We start from the raw sequence: 18240 nt of genomic DNA on the forward strand, positions 1-18240 counted from the left end.
AATAATCTACAGATATGTGTGTGTGTTCTTGCATGTGCATGTCACAGAATAATAAATGCAGTATTGTTGGAATATTAAAAATAATTCTCAACCCATGCATTAGTTTATTGAAGGTCTGTGACAATACTTATAAACATAAATGGTAAATAAATGGTTTTTGCATTCTGTAATGTACATAATAATCAAAATATAGTATCATTCATTAAAAGATGCCATGTGTAAGTGTAATAATATTTCTAAAAACAAAGATGATGTGACTTACCAAACGAAAGCTCTGGCAGGTCAATAGACACACAAACAAACACAAACATACACACAAAATTCAAGCTTTCGCAACCAACGGTTGCTTCATCAGGAAAGAGGGAAGGAGAGGGAAAGACGAAAGGATGTGGGTTTTAAGGGAGAGTCTAAGGAGTCATTCCAATCCCGGGAGCGGGATTGGAATGATTCCTTAGCCTCTCCCTTAAAACCCACATCCTTTCGTCTTTCCCTCTCCTTCCCTCTTTCCTGATGAAGCAACCGTTGGTTGCGAAAGCTTGAATTTTGTGTGTATGTTGTGTTTGTTTGTGTGTCTATCGACCTGCCAGCACTTTCGTTTGGTAAGTCACATCATCTTTGTTTTTAGATATATTTTTCCCATGTGGAATGTTTCCCTCTATTATATCCATGTAATAATATTTCTTTACATGTGAACATTCATCTAGAATAATGATCTGTAATAACTGTAGAATCTTTTTGTTTCAGCTTTATTGATGTTACCAACATTGTCCTCCTTTGAAGTAAGAATAATGATCATTTTGGAAAAATACTTTTGTTTTCTCTGTTTTGCAGGGTGTTCCACAAGATCTAAATACACTCACACAAAATGCATCCAATGATATAGAACTGTTTTTAAGCAGGCATATGCCTTCATATAGGAAACGCACATCAGATATACGCAATTATCTGACTGAAAGAACAGGTAAGATTAATTTTCCCTGCTCTCCTGGCCCCCTCTCTATTTTCCTTTGGCACCTCCCCCCGTCCTGCCTCTATCTCTATTTTCCTTTGCCACCTCCCCCCTCCTGCCCCCCCCCCCTCTTCCTCTCCCCCTCTCGCTCTCCCTTCCCCTCCACCTCTCCCTCACCCGCCTCCCTTCTCCCTCTCTCTCTCCCCCTCACTCCACCCCACTCTCTCCCTCTCCCTTCTTCCCCCTCCCCCCTCTCTCTCCCATCTCATTTCTCCCTATGGTAATAGGAATTCAGTGGTACTACTCCTTTTTAGTTCACCAAAGGATATTTTTCTAGCTGTCTTGGTCCTCTTTTGTATTTATTGATAAGTCATAGTCTGTATTATCTGGGTCAGAATAACATTGTGGTTGACAGTTCATTTTGTTAATTTCGGTAATTGATAGTAATAACTATTTCATGTTACCCAAGCGTGTAATTTGGCTGCAGCAGCAACAGGTGTATGAGTCACAAATGAATATTCTCACGTTTCCTGTTAATGTGCAGAGTGGATTGTAATATCCTTACCACTATTTCATGCACTTTTGCTATTAAGCATTAGACATTCCTTTGTGTAACATTAAAGATTAACATATCTAAAAACACAGATGATGTGACTTACCGAACGAAAGTGCTGGCAGGTCGATAGACACACAAACAAACACAAACATACACACAAAATTCAAGCTTTCGCAACAAACTGTTGCCTCATCAGGAAAGAGGGAAGGAGAGGGAAAGACGAAAGGATGTGGGTTTTAAGGGAGAGGGTAAGGAGTCATTCCAATCCCGGGAGCGGAAAGACTTACCTTGGGGGAAAGAAGGGGTATACACTCGCACACACACACATATCCATCCGCACATACACAGACACACATAGAAAAAAAAGAAAAAAAATGCAGCCACTAAGTTAGTGGCTTATGTAGCCACCACAATTTCTCTCTTTTCCCTACTATGCCATGGTTTTTACAGAACACTAGTGTCATGAACTACTATCACATGAGGTGATACAACAGAAATTAGCATACAAATTCACATTTACTTAGAATCCCAATTCAAGTGATTACATTTCTTGTAGTGATGACTATCACAGCCATGAATAGAATGAACATTACTTTATGACATCAATTTCAATGACTTTTAAAACTGAGATGTTGCATACTTGACTATAATGGCCAAAAATCCTGTTTATGAACTTGTCTAATAATATGAATTGGAATAAGATTTCCTATTTTATGTTTACTCGTTAGGTCAAGGTGTGGCGTGATTTGTTGATGACCAGGTGGGACTGGTTATTTGAGTTCATGTTTTTGTAATACACTATACTCACTATGAAAGTTAGAATGCCTAATTATAAAATCATGAGAGAGAATGGCCAGTCAGTACATATGTTCAAGGGACTTGTTAGTACTGCCAGTAGACACACACACACTCTCCTAACTTTCGGACTGACATTTTGTTACGTGAGGAGGAGAGAGGGGCAGATTAGGGAAGGTTGAAAAGGAGGAGCAGGTCTCTTGGACTCCAGGATGAGAGGAACCCACTTGTTGTGATCAGTATTGAATTATTATCAGTTACAACAAGGCTATTACTACAATATGTTTTAATATTTAGATATTATTTAGTGTATCTCCGTTTTGGTTTTCTTATGAAACCGTTGATGATTCAGACTTGTACTAGTGTAGCAATATTGAGAATAAACATTCGTTTTCTGCAGTTTCAGTTAATCTTGAATCAAAATGTCAGTGATGTATGTATGTGTTTGGTGAGAGCCAGTAATCAGTGTGAAAACACAATGGGTATGGTTTCCATACTTATAATGTGGTTCCCTGTTTCACATGGAAAAGAAAGAATGGGATGGAAAACATATTAGTAGTACAAAAAAATCTTGATAACTTGTAGATCAGACAGATTAATGTGTGTTGAATATAATTTTCTTCAACACTGTCGGTCATGGATGTTGCTGTTGCCTCACCGAAAAATCACAAAATATACTTCTGATCAGCGTGTTCATTTTCAGTTATCTGTGGCTTTTCTAAACCATACAGTTAAAGTGGTTAGTGCACAAATTACATTTTCCCCTAACAGCAGCCATGGAAGAACATTTGAGGAGCATTACTGAAACGAATAATTTCTGCCATCTTTTGAATTTATAAAATTTAATTATTTGTTATTTAATTTATGTCACACTAACTATTAATTTTGTATGCTGCATTCTGTTTCCAGTTAGCAGCTGAAGCCTCATTTTTCTCCTGAGAGTATAAAGCACCTTTTGTCAATGATATTCAGAAAATTTTGTTTGAATTCTAGCCCAAGACAGAGAACGTCAACATGTTCGTGGTGAAGCTCAACCTTTATTTAGTGGCTCATCACAAGACACTGACAGCAGTGATGGGACACAGAATGCTGAAGGACACAGCATCACAACTGGTGTGGTGAGTGTGTATCATTCTTTTGGATCATTTTCCAAAGCTTCATTACATTTACAGAATCCATCTTGATGCTCAGTCTTTGTGGACTTTTTGTATTTATTTCACTCTTGGCTTTCCTGCTGTTTAGCCCAAATCTCTGTGGTTATGTAAAGAAGTGCTTTGTGTAGAATAGGATTGACAAATCTATATGAAAAGGAATATTGTGCTTCTTTGATCTTAGTAGCATGAAACATAATATGTGAGATATGGATGTACTAGATTTCATATATGTGAATATTACAGTTCAAAATAGCAGAACCACATTTAATGATACCTAAAAATTCAGATCTTCTTTCAGTTTACTGTATTAGCTGAGTTTGCATTTTACTTATTTTTATTACTAGTCACAAAGCCTATGGCATTAATTTTGTCAGAATAAGCTTTTATTTTTCATTATTGCATATAAACCTGCTAGCTAGAAAATTTAAAGCAGTTTGTAAATATCACATGATGGAAACAATAGTTACATAGTAGAGATTTTTGATTTATTATGACTATTTGTTAATTCTACTATCTGGGTCTACTTGGCCTCAGTAATTAGCTAGTTGTGTGTTACTATCAAGTTGCCTGTCCTTAGGGGCCTGGACCCAGACCAACTACTCCTAGTTCTCAACTACCAAACTTTCAATGTAAACTCTTTATGTTATTAGAGGAGAATTTTTACTCAAAATCTACAAAAAAGGGAAGACAAGTAACTTTCTAGAAACATTACTAACAAAAGGTGTAGCCAACAGCTAGTTTTGATCATAAGTTGAAAAGAATCACAATAATATAAACCTATGATAAGGCTAAGCTTTTAGTGAAATGTTAATAAGAACCAAGGTGCATTGATGGAATAGATCCTTAAGGTGACATATCAGGTCCAATGTTGTTTCTTACACGTATTGATAACTTTCCCAATAGTGTTACATATGAAAGAAAAAATTCTCTTTGCTGATGACAGAAACATTATGCTCACGATAGGGGACGAAAAATGAAAACAGAGAAAAAACTCCTTGCAGGTGAAGCAGCTAAACTCCTCAAGGAAGTTTGGAATTAGTCAGTATGCAGTCAGGTTACATTGAACATAAAGAAAACATATGCCATGAATTTCAGGTTGAAGAGAAAAAAATCACACCGTAAAACTACATATGGATGGTACCTCTATAGATTGCTTAACAAACACAAAATGTCTAAGAATGAATATTGACTGCTGGTTGAAGTGTTGCGAACACGCCAACATAAGTACACCATGTGAGTGTATTTACTAGTCACCTGTTCACATAAAAAACATAATAATTATTGCACAAACAGAACTAGCAGTGACCATGGAACAAAATCAAGACTGAGCTTATATGTACCAAGAAAGAATAAACAAAGCCTCAAACAGAATTTCCTGCTAGGGAATAAAATTGTACAGTAAACTGGCTAACGAGATTAAAGAGATTACTTAAACTTATTTAAAAGGCAGTTAAGAAGTGTGTGTTAGGCAATATGTTCTATGCAGTAAAAGATTGCTTAGATAGCTCAGAGTAGGAGTTTGAAAAACAATATAACACAAGTACCTCAATGATAATAAAACACCTCTTGTCATTCCACAACTTTTTCGGATTGTAAAATCTTTTATTCCCCTCAGTAACCTTACTCCAAACCTCTGCAGCGGGCAACAATAACATCTTTTCCTCTATCAGAGCTCAGTATCTCACTCACTCATTGTGAAGCAATGCTGACTCAGTTTTTTCAGCCAAACAAATGGAAAGCTGCAGGAGAGAGGGAGGAGGGGAGGATCAGGAGGACAGGCGCTAAGCAGTAACTGAAATTGGGTGATTTGTGGTTAACAATAATTATGTGACTCCCAGCCTGTTACAAACCATAGATTTGGTATTGCTGTTTTAGATTTGCTGCTTATTTTCTTAAAGCAGCTTCTTACTTGGCTTCAAGAGATTGAGAGCATCCCAGTCTAGATGTGTGTTATAAAGCACCAATACTTAGCACTAGACAACAGAGATTGTGACAGTGATTCAAAGATCAAATCGCTAGACAGAGAATACAATTAACCATTCATGTGAACACCCTCTTATGTCATGATTAGATTAGATTAGATTAGATTAATACTAGTTCCATGGATCGATCATGAATACGATATTTCGTAATGATGTGGAACGAGTCGAATTTTCTAATACATGACATAATTAGGTTAATTTAACAACATACTTAAGTTAATATAACAACTTTATTTTTTTGTGTTTTTTGTTTTTATTTATTTTTTATTTTTATTTTTTTATTTTTTAAATATTTTTTTATTTTTTTTTCTTAATTTATATCTAAAAATTCCTCTATGGAGTAGAAGGAGTTGTCATTCAGAAATTCTTTTAATTTCTTCTTAAATACTTGTTGGTTATCTGTCAGACTTTTGATACTATTTGGTAAGTGACCAAAGACTTTAGTGCCAGTATAATTCACCCCTTTCTGTGCCAAAGTTAGATTTAATCTTGAATAGTGAAGATCATCCTTTCTCCTAGTATTGTAGTTATGTGCACCGCTATTACTTTTGAATTGGGTTTGGTTGTTAATAACAAATTTCATAAGAGAGTATATATACTGAGAAGCTACTGTGAATATCCCTAGATCCTTAAATAAATGTCTGCAGGATGATCTTGGGTGGACTCCAGCTATTATTCTGATTACACGCTTTTGTGCAATAAATACTTTATTCCTCAGTGATGAATTCCCCCAAAATATGATGCCATATGAAAGCAATGAGTGAAAATAGGCGTAGTAAGCTAATTTACTAAGATGTTTATCACCAAAATTTGCAGTGACCCTTATTGCATAAGTAGCTGAACTCAAACGTTTCAGCAGATCATCAATGTGTTTCTTCCAATTTAATCTCTCATCAATGGACACACCTAAAAATTTGGAATATTCTACCTTAGCTATATGCTTCTGATTAAGGTCTATATTTATTAATGGCATCATACCATTCCCTGTACGGAACTGTATGTACTGTGTCTTATCAAAATTCAGTGAGAGTCCGTTTACAAGGAACCACTTAGTAATTTTCTGAAAGACAGTATTGACAATTTCATCAGTTAATTCTTGTTTGTCAGGTGTGATTACTATACTTGTATCATCAGCAAAGAGAACTAACTTTGCCTCTTCATGAATATAGAATGGCAAGTCATTAATATATAATAAGAACAACAAAGGACCCAAGACTGACCCTTGTGGAACCCCATTCTTGATAGTTCCCCAGTTTGAAGAATGTGCTGATCTTTGCATGTTACGAGAACTACTTATTTCAACTTTCTGCACTCTTCCAGTTAGGTACAAATTAAACCATTTGTGCACTGTCCCACTCATGCCACAATACTTGAGCTTGTCTAGCAGAATTTCATGATTTACACAATCAAAATCACAGTAGAGCAGCGATTAGCAATCTAACAACACTTTATTACATAGTGACAGAACATACAATACAACATGTCAAAGATACACTGTCCTAAGAGTAAACAGTCTCTCACTTGCCCGAAGAACATCACTCTGTGACATCCTCCCCACCATGGTCGACCTCCAAAGGTACGGCCAGCTGCAAAGGACAACTAATGATGTGACCTTCTGGTGTCAGGAGTATTATCATCCTTACCCTGCCGTCTCTTCCGGGTAGTATCTTTTCTGTCCTGGCCTTCTTCCACACATGTCGCGGACGAAGGTCCTCTTGCATCAGCACGATGTCGTCAGGGCGAAAGGGGATGAATTGTCCCAATGGGCGTTTATCTTCATGGTAGTTGTGGAGCTCCAGTAGGTATTCTTTAATCCAACGGTTCTAGAAACTGTCACAGAGTTGCTGTCTCAGTCGGGATTCCTTTGTTAAATTCGTGTTCGCTGAAGTCTCTGGTCCTGTCGGAATAGTCGTAAGTTTTTTCTCCCATCAAAAAGGGAAGGTGTGAGTGCATCACAATCATCTCCTGGTGTGATGGGCCTGGAGTTCACTGCGGCTTCACTACTGATCAAGGTGGTGTTCAGTTGTTCCTCAGTGAGCTTTGCGAGTCCCAGTACCTTCCGTAGGCAACGCTTTATAGTGCCCACCATTCTTTCCCACCGTCCTCCCCACCAAGCCACCCGGGAGACAATGAATTTCCAAGTAATACCGTGGTGGGCGAGGAACTGATAAGTTTTTGTTGTAGTTAATGCCTTCCAAAGTTGGGCTAGTTCCAAATTCGTGGCATGGAATGTTTTCGCATTATCTGTATATATCATGTGGGGTAGTCCGTGTCTTCTGGCGAATCGCTGAAGTGCCATGAGAAACTTGTCCATTGACAAGTCTGTACAGAGTTCGAGGTGTACAGCTCGTGTGGTAGCACATGTGAAAAGAGTGATATATGACTTGTGCAGTTCCTTCCCCACTTTGATGAATAGTGGGCCAGCAAAGTCTATTCCGGTTACAGCAAATGGTTTGGCAGGCAAAACTCGTTCAGGTGGCAGTGGTGCTTCGATCTGTTGCCCTCGTGGATTCTTCAAGATCTTGCATGCGAGGCATGAGTGTAGGATTCTTTTGATGGCCTGACGAGCTCTAAGGATCCAAAATTCAGTTCACAGTTCGGATAGTACAGAACGAACACCAAAGTGATGGAGGCGGATGTGTGTCTCTCGAATAACCAATTGTGTGGAGTGGTGGGAACCGTCAAGGAGTACAGGATGTTTTTGTTCCCTATTTAGGCTAGTGCACTGCAGTTGACCTCCTAGACGTATCAGTCCAGCTTCTAAGAAAGGATTGTATTGTGCGATTTTTTACTCTTTTGACAGTGGTAAGTTATTCTGAAGTGCATGTAATTCGCTGGGGAAGGAATCTCTCTGGCCCACTCGAATCCAATACATTTTGGCAGCTGATAATTCGGTGGCTGTAAGTTCTCCTGAAGATTTATTCTTCTGATGAATGTTGTGTAGGAAGCGGAGAGTCTATGCTGTGATACGAATGATCTTCCAGTATGAGCTGAATTTAAATAAGTCCAGAAGGCTGGTTGGCATAGATATCGACAACACTTGGCTCTGGGTTTTCTTCCTCTTTTCTTCGGGAGTAAGTCGTACCATCGTTGGAGTATCGTTTGGCCAGCATTCAGGAGGGTGTGCAAGCCAAGGTGGCCCATGCCACCAGATATACAGAGAATTCATTTGGTAGCCAAGGAGTCCACGTGAGAGGTTGTCAGCAGGATTGTCTGATCCTGAGCAATGTTTCTATTGCGTGGGAGTCGTGTGTGTTTGTATCTCAGTTACACGATTACAAACGAAGGTCTTCCATCTGTTAGGATCACAGCGAATCCAACTTAGTGTTACTGTAGAATCCATCCACAATATCGCATGGGCAATTTTAAAGTCTGTTGCGCAGCAAAAGTAACACAATAGTCTGGTTCCAACTACTGCCACTAAAAGTTCGAGTCGAGGCAATATCACCTTCTTAATAGGAGCAAGTCTGTTCTTGCTACAGACTAAATGGGTTACGACATCATCATCTAAGACAGTATGAATGTACAAAGCTGCTCCATATGCCTTTTCTGAGGCATCACAGAATATGTGTAGCTGAGAGTCTCTTCCATGAACTGTAGCTATCCATCTAGGGACATGTATATGTGACAATGAAGGTAAGCTAAATATCCAAGTGCGCCATCGTCCCCTAAGTCCCAGGGCATAAGTTCATCCCAGCCAATTCCTCGGCACCAAGTGTCCTGGAATAGCAATTTCCCAACAAGAGAAACAGGGGAAAACAGTCCAAGTGGGTCATAGAATTTAGCCATACATTGTAAAAGGAGTCGTTTGGTAGCTGGCTCTTCTGACGACCTTCTGATGATTTCGCTAGGATCGATACAGAAGTAGTCACCTGCGGTGTTCCAGTCTATGCCTGAAACTTGAGTCCAGATAGTTTCGACTTGATCACAGTTGGTAGCCCATTTTGATAAGGGGAGACTGATCAATTTCATTAGGGTTACAAGTTCATAGTATATAGTTATAACCAAATTATCACCTTCTACTGAGATCACAAAGTCATCCAAGTATGCAGTCTTGTTTATAAGTGGTGCTACAGTGGGAAATGCTGTCATACACTTGTCGGCAAGTTCTCTTAGTGTTGCAGAAAGTAAAAATGGGCTGCAGGTCAGGCCAAATGACTTGACTTACTGACTGACTTAATTCCTTTGGCCCCTATGGGGGCATAGGGCATCCAGGAGAACTCGCCATCCGTCTCTGTCTTTGGCCATTTGCCTCAATTCTGCCCAGGTCTTGCCAACTCTTTTTGCTTCCCCTTCCACTGTCCTCTTCCGTGTGCCCCTTGGTCTTCCTCTCTTCCTTGTTCCCTGGGGATTCCATTCCAATGCTTTTTTCTTGATGGCTCCATCTGGTTTTCTTAAGGTGTGCCCCAACCATCCCCACTTTCTCTCTCGTATCTGGTTTGTTATTCGCCAGAGCTCCTCATTACATATTTTTTCTGGCCACCAGATATTCATGATGCGTCGAAGACAACTATTTATGAAGCTTTGTAACTGGGCTGTTATCTTTTTATCCATTTTTCAGCTTTCACTGGCGTACAGAAGGACAGACTTCACATTTGTATTAAAGATACAGATTTTTGTTTTATACGTGATATTTCTATTTTTCCATGTTGGATACAATTTTATCAAGGCAGCATTTGCCTTTTTAATGCGATTTTTCACATCATCTCCAGCTCCACCATCTTCCACCACTATACTACCCAGATACAGGAATGAGTTGACAGTCTCCACCCGCTGCTCACCTATTAACAATGGCACCTCCATGTTCCCTGAATTTACTCTCATTTCCTTTGTTTTACCTATATTTATCTTGAGGCCAGCAGTCTCTGCTTCTTCTTTCAGCAAGTTTAATTTAGCTTGCATATCAGTCAGCCTTGGAGCTAGTAAAACTATGTCGTCTGCAAAATCCAAATCCTCCAGACGTTCGTGGATCCCCCACTGGATTCCTCGTCTCCTGCCTGCTGTGACTCTTCTCATAACAGAGTCTAGAATGAGTAGAAAAAGTGTTGGTGAGAAAATGCAACCCTGACAGACTCCAGTTGTTACTTTTACGGGCTCTGTCATATTTCCCTTGTGGAGTACGCAGCATTTGTAGCCATCATATAGATCTTTTATGATGTTTAAGATCTTCTGTGGTATGCCATACTTCTGCAATACCTTCCAGAGCACTTTATGTTTCACGGAATCGAAGGCCATTTGAAAATCAATGAATGCCAGGTACATGGTTGCTTGGAATTCTTTGCTTTGCTCTAAAATGATTCTAAGAGTGTTAATAAGATCAACACAACTGCGTTGTGCCCTAAAACCGGCCTGTTCTTTATGCAGTCGCTTTTCAAGGGACTCTTTAATTCTGTTTAAAATAATTCTGGTGAGGACCTTACTGGGCATTGACAACAATGTAATACCACGCTAGTTGTTGCAGTCTGACAAATTTCCCTTTTTGGGAGCTTTACCACCAAACCATTTTTCCACTCCTTTGGAGCTTTCTCTTCAAGCCAAATATGCTTCAGCAAATGATGGAGCATTTTAACAGTACTTTCAATATCAGCTTTTAAGAGCTCCGGTGCTATGTTGTCTGGGCCTGGAGCCTTTGTGTTTCTTAGTGTTTTCAAGGAAATCCTAGTTTCGTCCATTGTGGGGCACTGCAAATTTATATCTTGATCTTCTTCGACTTCCTCTGGAACATCTCTTACTTGTTCCTCTTGGTTGTCTTCACAATTTAACAGTTCCTTGAAGTGCTCCTCCCATCTCTGTAGCTGTGCCTGTTGAGTTGTAAGCATCACCCCATCCTTGTTCTTAACTGGTCCTTCATGTCTGAAGTTCTTCATTGACAACTGTTTGGTAATATTGTAGAGCTCTTTCATATTTCCTTGTCTTGCTGCCTCTTCTGCTAATTTTGCTTGCTCATCTATCCATTTGCTTTTATCTCGACGTAGCAATGTTTTCACTTTTTTGTTCGCCTCCATGTATTCTTTATGCGCTTCGCTCTTTTGTGCTCTTGTCTTACAAAAATTTAACTTAAGTTTTAGTTCTTTCCTGCGGCTGATTTCATTCCACGAAGCATCGGAGATCCATTCCTTCCTTTGATGTGCCTTAAATCCTAAGATTTTTTCTCCCACATCTAAATAGCTGTCCTTGGTTTTTTGCCAGCATGTTTCAATTGTCTCTTCCATAAAATTTTCTTCAGAGAGGACCTGGAATCTGTTTTGTAGTTCAAGGGCAAATGTTTCTTTGATCTGTTGGTCTTTTAATCTTGCCCCGTCTATTTTCTTGCACCTGTGATTGATCTTGGTTCTATTTGCCACTATCTTCAGTCTGAATTCCGCCAAAACTAGGTGGTGGTCACTTCCAACGTCTGCCCCTCTTCTATTTCTGACATCTAACAGAGAGTGTCAGAACTTGCGGCTTATGACTATGTGGTCTATTTGATTTTCGGTAACGTGGTCTGGAGATACCCACGTTATCTTATGGCAGTTACGATGTGGAAACAATGTGCCTCCAATGACTAGGTCATGTTCAGCGCATGTATCTATCAACATTTCACCATTTACATTACTGATCCCCATTCCATGCACACCCATGATATGTTCAAGCCCTTCAGTTTCTGAACCAACTTTTGTGTTCAAGTCACCCATTAAAATTTTTATGTCCCTAGAATTTGTTTGTCTAAGGACTCTGTTAAGCTCTGTATAAAATGCATCTTTTAATTCTCCTTTAGCTATTTCAGTAGGTGCATAGCATTGAATTACAGTGACACATCACACATTTGTTTTAAAGCATGCGATTATTATCCGTTCTGAGACTGGTTTCCACAGCTCGTCTTCACCACGACTACAGAACGCTATCCATCCCTTCGCAGTAAGGCCTATGTGCATCAACGTTGTCTTTGTTTCCAAGGATGTCTGTTAAAACAGTATTCTGTTAGTTCGTCTGTCGTTTTCAAGATTTCCTGTTTGATCCTGGCTAATTTTGAACCAGAAGAATCTGGTCAAGTATTGGTCCTTTTCGTTCAAGATTAATTGAAGGAAAGCTTGTGTGGTGTCTGTGATGATAGCCATAGAATATAGTGTGAAACCCAGTAAAATTTCCAGAATCTCTGGTAATAGGTTCGGTCCTACTTCTAATACCTCATTCAGAGAAGGAGCATTGTTTTCATGAGAGGAAGCATCAAAGACTATTCTCCACTTGTGGTTCCATATTTCTCCATCCTCACTGCATGATGAGGAAGATAAAATAGCTCCTTTCCTGAGAGTGGGGTAGAAGCGACCTCTACTTGCTCCCCTGTAATGTAGTCTACCATAAGATCGAAATACATTTGCTTAAAGGTCTCTTGACATTGAAATCTTTCCCTAAGGTGCTTGAATCATTTTTCCGTGATCGGTCTGTTACTCGAAAGCACTGTATGTTGCCTTTTGGGAAGTGTAACCACTGCACAATGATCTTTTATAGAGAAAGATGCTCAAAACTCTTCAAGAAGTCTCGTATCCTTGTTGTTCACAGGTAGACCCTGATCGGCAGTAATCCCTATAGTTTCCAAGTCCCAAAAGCGCCTGAAATCATTGTCCGAGTGCAAAGGAGATCGGTCAGTCTGAGTAAAATTTACCACGGTTGCATGCACACAGGCTTGTGACATGTTACCACTAAGTATCCAGCCAAACAGAGAAGGAACTAACACTAAGGGTTCAGAGATGCGTATGGGCGAATTGTGCTTCACTATCTTCCAATAAAAATCGCCTCCTACAAGAATCTCCACGGGAAGATCTTCTGTTGAATTGTTTTTCGGATCTGCTAGTGTAATCTTATGGGCATCTGGTAAGATCGTTATTTGTTGTGGAACCGAAGGCTGGTGAGAAATAACGTGAGTACTTTCGAAGGCAGTAAGTGGCAATTTAGAATTCTGCCAAAGCCCCTTCATATTAAACTGAACAAGCCTGCGGTGGCGTGGGCATGTAGGGTTTGATTCAGAGGAACAAACGGTTAGTTCTTGTCGGTCTACTGTTTGCAGTTTCAGATCATCAATCAGTGATTTTGCTATGAAGCTGGACTGACTACCTGCGTCCAGTAGACATTGCGTTGTCCTGCTCAATCCTGTAGGTCCTGAGACGCATACTTGAGCTGTCTGAAGGTACATGTATCCATGGGGAGCGACAGATACCTTTCCCATGGAAGTAATGTATGCCTGACCCGCAGGACTCCTAATATCCTTTCATTCCTCACAAATGGACTTATGATGCAGTCTTTTACAGTTAACACACTGAGCCTTTTCTTTCTTTTTGCAATTTGAGATTTTGTGCCCACGTTGAAGACAAAGAAAGCATCTGTTTCCTAGTTTCAATTTATCTATTCGATCATTAACGCATACGATCTTCTTACAGTTTTGCGCCCAATGACCACAAGATTCGCAAAAGACGCAGAATGGTTCGTTTACGCTGGTATCCTTCGGAGTCGATCTTTTAGATTTCGCGTGTAGGTGAAGTGTGGACGCTGTGGGAAGGTTACTAGAAGTGCTGGAAAATTCATCGCGTATCTTCTGCATCCTCCAGGCGGGGACTACTCAAGAGGATGTCGTTATCAGGAGAAAGAAAACTGGCGTTCTACGGATCGGAGCGTGGAATGTCAGATCCCTTAATCGGGCAGGTAGGTTAGAAAATTTAAAAAGGGAAATGGATAGGTTAAAGTTAGATATAGTGGGAATTAGTGAAGTTCGGTGGCAGGAGGAACAAGACTTCTGGTCAGGTGACTACAGGGTTATAAACACAAAGTCAAATAGGGGTAATGCAGGAGTAGGTTTAATAATGAATAGGAAAATAGGAATGCGGGTAAGCTACTACAAACAGCATAGTGAACGCATTATTGTGGCCAAGATAGATACGAAGCCCACACCTACGACAGTAGTACAAGTTTATATGCCAACTAGCTCTGCAGATGACGAAGAAATTGAAGAAATGTATGATGAAATAAAAGAAATTATTCAGATAGTGAAGGGAGACGAAAATTTAATAGTCATGGGTGACTGGAATTCAAGTGTAGGAAAAGGGAGAGAAGGAAACGTAGTAGGTGAATATGGATTGGGGCTAAGAAATGAAAGTGGAAGCCGCCTGATAGAATTTTGCACAGAGCACAACTTAATCATAGCTAACACTTGGTTTAAGAATCATGATAGAACGTTGTATACATGGAAACCCAGTTCTAAGCAAAGAAGGGAAAGCAGAAAGGTGGAAGGAGTATATAGAGGGTCTATACAAGGGCGATGCACTTGAGGACAATATTATGAAAATGGAAGAGGATGTAGATGAAGATGAAATGGGAGGAATGGGGGAAAGAAATACAGTAGAAGAAGAATGGGTAGCTCTGAGGGATGAAGTAGTGAAAGCAGCAGAGGATCAAGTAGGTAAAAAGAAGAGGGTTAGTAGAAATCCTTGGGTAACAGAAGAAATATTGAATTTAATTGGTGAAAGGAGAAAATATAAAAATGCAGTAAACGAAACAGGCAAAAAGGAATACAAACGTCTCAAAAATGATATCGACAGGAAGTGCAAAATGGCTAAGCAGGGATGACTAGAGGACAAATGTAAGGATGTAGAGGCTTATCTCACTAGGGGTAAGATAGATACTGCCTACAGGAAAATTAAAGAGACCTTTGGAGATAAGAGAACCACATGTATGAACATCAAGAGCTCAGATGGAAACCCAGTTCTAAGCAAAGAAGGGAAAGCAGAAAGGTGGAAGGAGTATATAGAGGGTCTATACAAGGGCGATGTACTTGAGGACAATATTATGGAAATGGAAGAGGATGTAGATGAAGATGAAATGGGAGATACGATACTGCGTGAAGAGTTTGACAGAGCACTGAAGGACCTGATTCGAAACAAGGCCCCCGGAGTAGACAACATTCCATTGGAACTACTGATGGCCTTGGGAGAGCCAGTCCTGACAAAACTCTACCATCTGGTGAGCAAGATGTATGAAACAGGCGAAATACCCTCAGACTTCAAGAAGAATATAATAATTCCAATCCCAAAGAAAGCAGGTGTTGACAGATGTGAAAATTACCGAACAATCAGTTTAATAAGCCACAGCTGCAAAGTACTAACACGAATTCTTTACAGACGAATGGAAAAACTAGTAGAAGCTGACCTTGGGGAAGATCAGTTTGGATTCCATAGAAATACTGGAACACGTGAGGCAATACTGACCTTACGACTTACCTTAGAAGAAAGATTAAGGAAAGGCAAACCTACGTTTCTAGCATTTGTAGACTTAGAGAAAGCTTTTGACAATGTTGACTGGAATACTCTCTTTCAAATTCTAAAGGTGGCAGGGGTAAAATACAGGGAGCGAAAGGCTATTTACAACTTGTACAGAAACCAGATGGCAGTTATAAGAGTTGAGGGACATGAAAGGGAAGCAGTGGTTGGGAAGGGAATAAGACAGGGTTGTAGCCTCTCCCCGATGTTATTCAGTCTCTATATTGAGCAAGCAGTAAAGGAAACAAAAGAAAAATTTGGAGTAGGTATTAAAATCCATGGAGAAGAAATAAAAACTTTGAGGTTCGCCGATGACATTGTAATTCTGTCAGAGACAGCAAAGGACTTGGAAGAGCAGTTGAACGGAATGGATGGTGTCTTGAAGGGAGGATATAAGATGAACATCAACAAAAGCAAAACGAGGATAATGGAATGTAGTCGAGTTAAGTCGGGTGATGCTGAGGGTATTAGATTAGGAAATGAGACACTTGAAGTAGTAAAGGAGTTTTGCTATTTGGGGAGCAAAATAACTGATGATGGACGAAGTAGAGAGGATATAAAATGTAGACTGGCAATGGCAAGGAAAGCGTTTCTGAAGAAGAGAAATTTGTTAACATCCAGTATAGATTTAAGTGTCAGGAAGTCATTTCTGAAAGTATTCGTATGGAGTGTAGCCATGTATGGAAGTGAAACATGGACGATAAATAGTTTGGACAAGAAGAGAATAGAAGCTTTCGAAATGTGGTGCTACAGAAGAATGCTGAAGATTAGATGGGTAGATCACATAACTAATGAGGAAGTATTGAATAGGATTGGGGAGAAGAGAAGTTTGTGGCACAACTTGACCAGAAGAAGGGATCGGTTGGTAGGACATGTTCTGAGGCATCAAGGGATCACCGATTTAGTATTGGAGGGCAGCGTGGAGGGTAAAAATCACACACACACACACACACACACACACACACACACACACAAAGGCATTCCAGCCCAAGATGCTGGAGTTGGTGGTTTGTGTGTGTGTGTGTGTGTGTGTGTGTGTGTGTGTGTGTGTGTGTGTGTGAATCTCTCTTCTTACTGATGAAATCTGTGGCCGAAAGCTTTATATAAGTGTATTTTAATTGTGCCTGCTTGCAACTTGATGGATCTTCTTTATGGTAAGTTGCAGTCTGTCTTTTCCTACCTTGTTTCCTGCATTTTCCCAAATCTATGTTGTGTGAGGGTGACACATAAACGACAACTGTTTATGCAGTTACAAGTGTGTGTGTGTGTGTGTGTGTGTGTGTGCGTGTGTGTGGTAGTGTGTGTGTGTGTGTGTGTGTGTGTGTGTGGAGAGAGACTGTGTTGTGTAAATTGGTGACACATAAATGACAACTGTTTATGCAGTTACAAGTGTGTGTGTGTGTGTGTGTGTGTGTGTGTGTGTGAGAGAGAGAGAGAGAGAGAGAGAGAGAGAGAGAGAGAGAGAGAGAGAGTACTTACATTAAATAAAGGATGACTGTGTTAGAGATTGTTTGATTTTCTGAACTTTTGTGTTTGGTCATGTGCCCCACATCTTTATCTGGTGATTGGTGATCTTTCATGATTTTTATCAGATTTTCCAGTGCTGGAATTTTCATTTCTTTAGGGTAATTGATATATTGTCATACCCCCATAAAATGCTACACAAGAGTTGTGGTTTGCTGTTCTTAAACAGCATCTTATTTTGGCATGGCAAAAGTCCTACTCCATTTGGATGAAACACGTTTCTTAAAATATTGATACAGGAGCTGGTAATTTGGTACATATAACTGTTTTTGCACTGGGTGATTTACAAGGATGTGACCTAGTAGCTATAGAGCAGGGAAATTACATTAGGTGTTCCACAGGGTTCAATCATGGTTCCCCTTCTATTCTTGATATATGTGAATGCCCTCCCTTCTTTTCTGAAGCAAGAAGCTAAACTGACACTGTATGCTGATGATACAAGCCTCATTATTAATCCAGTAAAAGAAACTCCAATAGAAAATTATATAAATAATGTCTTTGGAAGAGTTGTTGAGTGGTTTTCTGAGAATGGGCGTGCTCTGAACTTTGAAAAAATGCAGTACATCCAATTTCCTACTACAAGGAGTACAGTTTGTTCAACAAGAACAACACATCAGCAGATGTCAGTAACCAGGGCAGAGCATACTAAAGTTTTGGGCGTACATATAGATGAGAATCTTACATGGAAAATTCATATTTAGTATCTCCTAAAGCAAATAGGTTCAGCAATTTGTGCAATCAGAATAATTGCCAATTTTGAGGCTATAGAAATTAGCAGTCTAACATACTTTCACTCTCTGATATCATACGGAATAATATTTTGGGGTAAGTCAACACTTAGGCAAAAAGTATTCACTGTTCAAAAGAAAGTGGTTAGAGTACCGGTAATGTGTGGGGCTCATAGTCACACATCTTGTAGGCATATCTTTAAAAGGTCAGGAATTCTTACAACAGCCTCACAGTACATTAACTCAGTAATGAAATTTGTTGTCAA

General features: G+C 39.6%; 1 protein-coding gene across 1 annotated transcript in view; it reads left to right on the forward strand.

The window, feature by feature from the left end:
• LOC124804616 (probable E3 ubiquitin-protein ligase HERC1) overlaps positions 1-18240 on the forward strand; it is a 790356-nt gene that overhangs the window by 466192 nt on the left and 305924 nt on the right. The window contains exons 41-42 of the mRNA XM_047264817.1: positions 832-961; positions 3294-3418. Coding sequence (XP_047120773.1) covers positions 832-961; positions 3294-3418 — 255 coding nt within the window. The remainder of the gene's footprint in view (positions 1-831; positions 962-3293; positions 3419-18240) is intronic.

The sequence above is a fragment of the Schistocerca piceifrons genome, chromosome 7 (genome assembly GCF_021461385.2).
Source record: "Schistocerca piceifrons isolate TAMUIC-IGC-003096 chromosome 7, iqSchPice1.1, whole genome shotgun sequence".
In the NCBI taxonomy this organism is placed as follows: Eukaryota; Metazoa; Arthropoda; class Insecta; order Orthoptera; family Acrididae; genus Schistocerca; species Schistocerca piceifrons.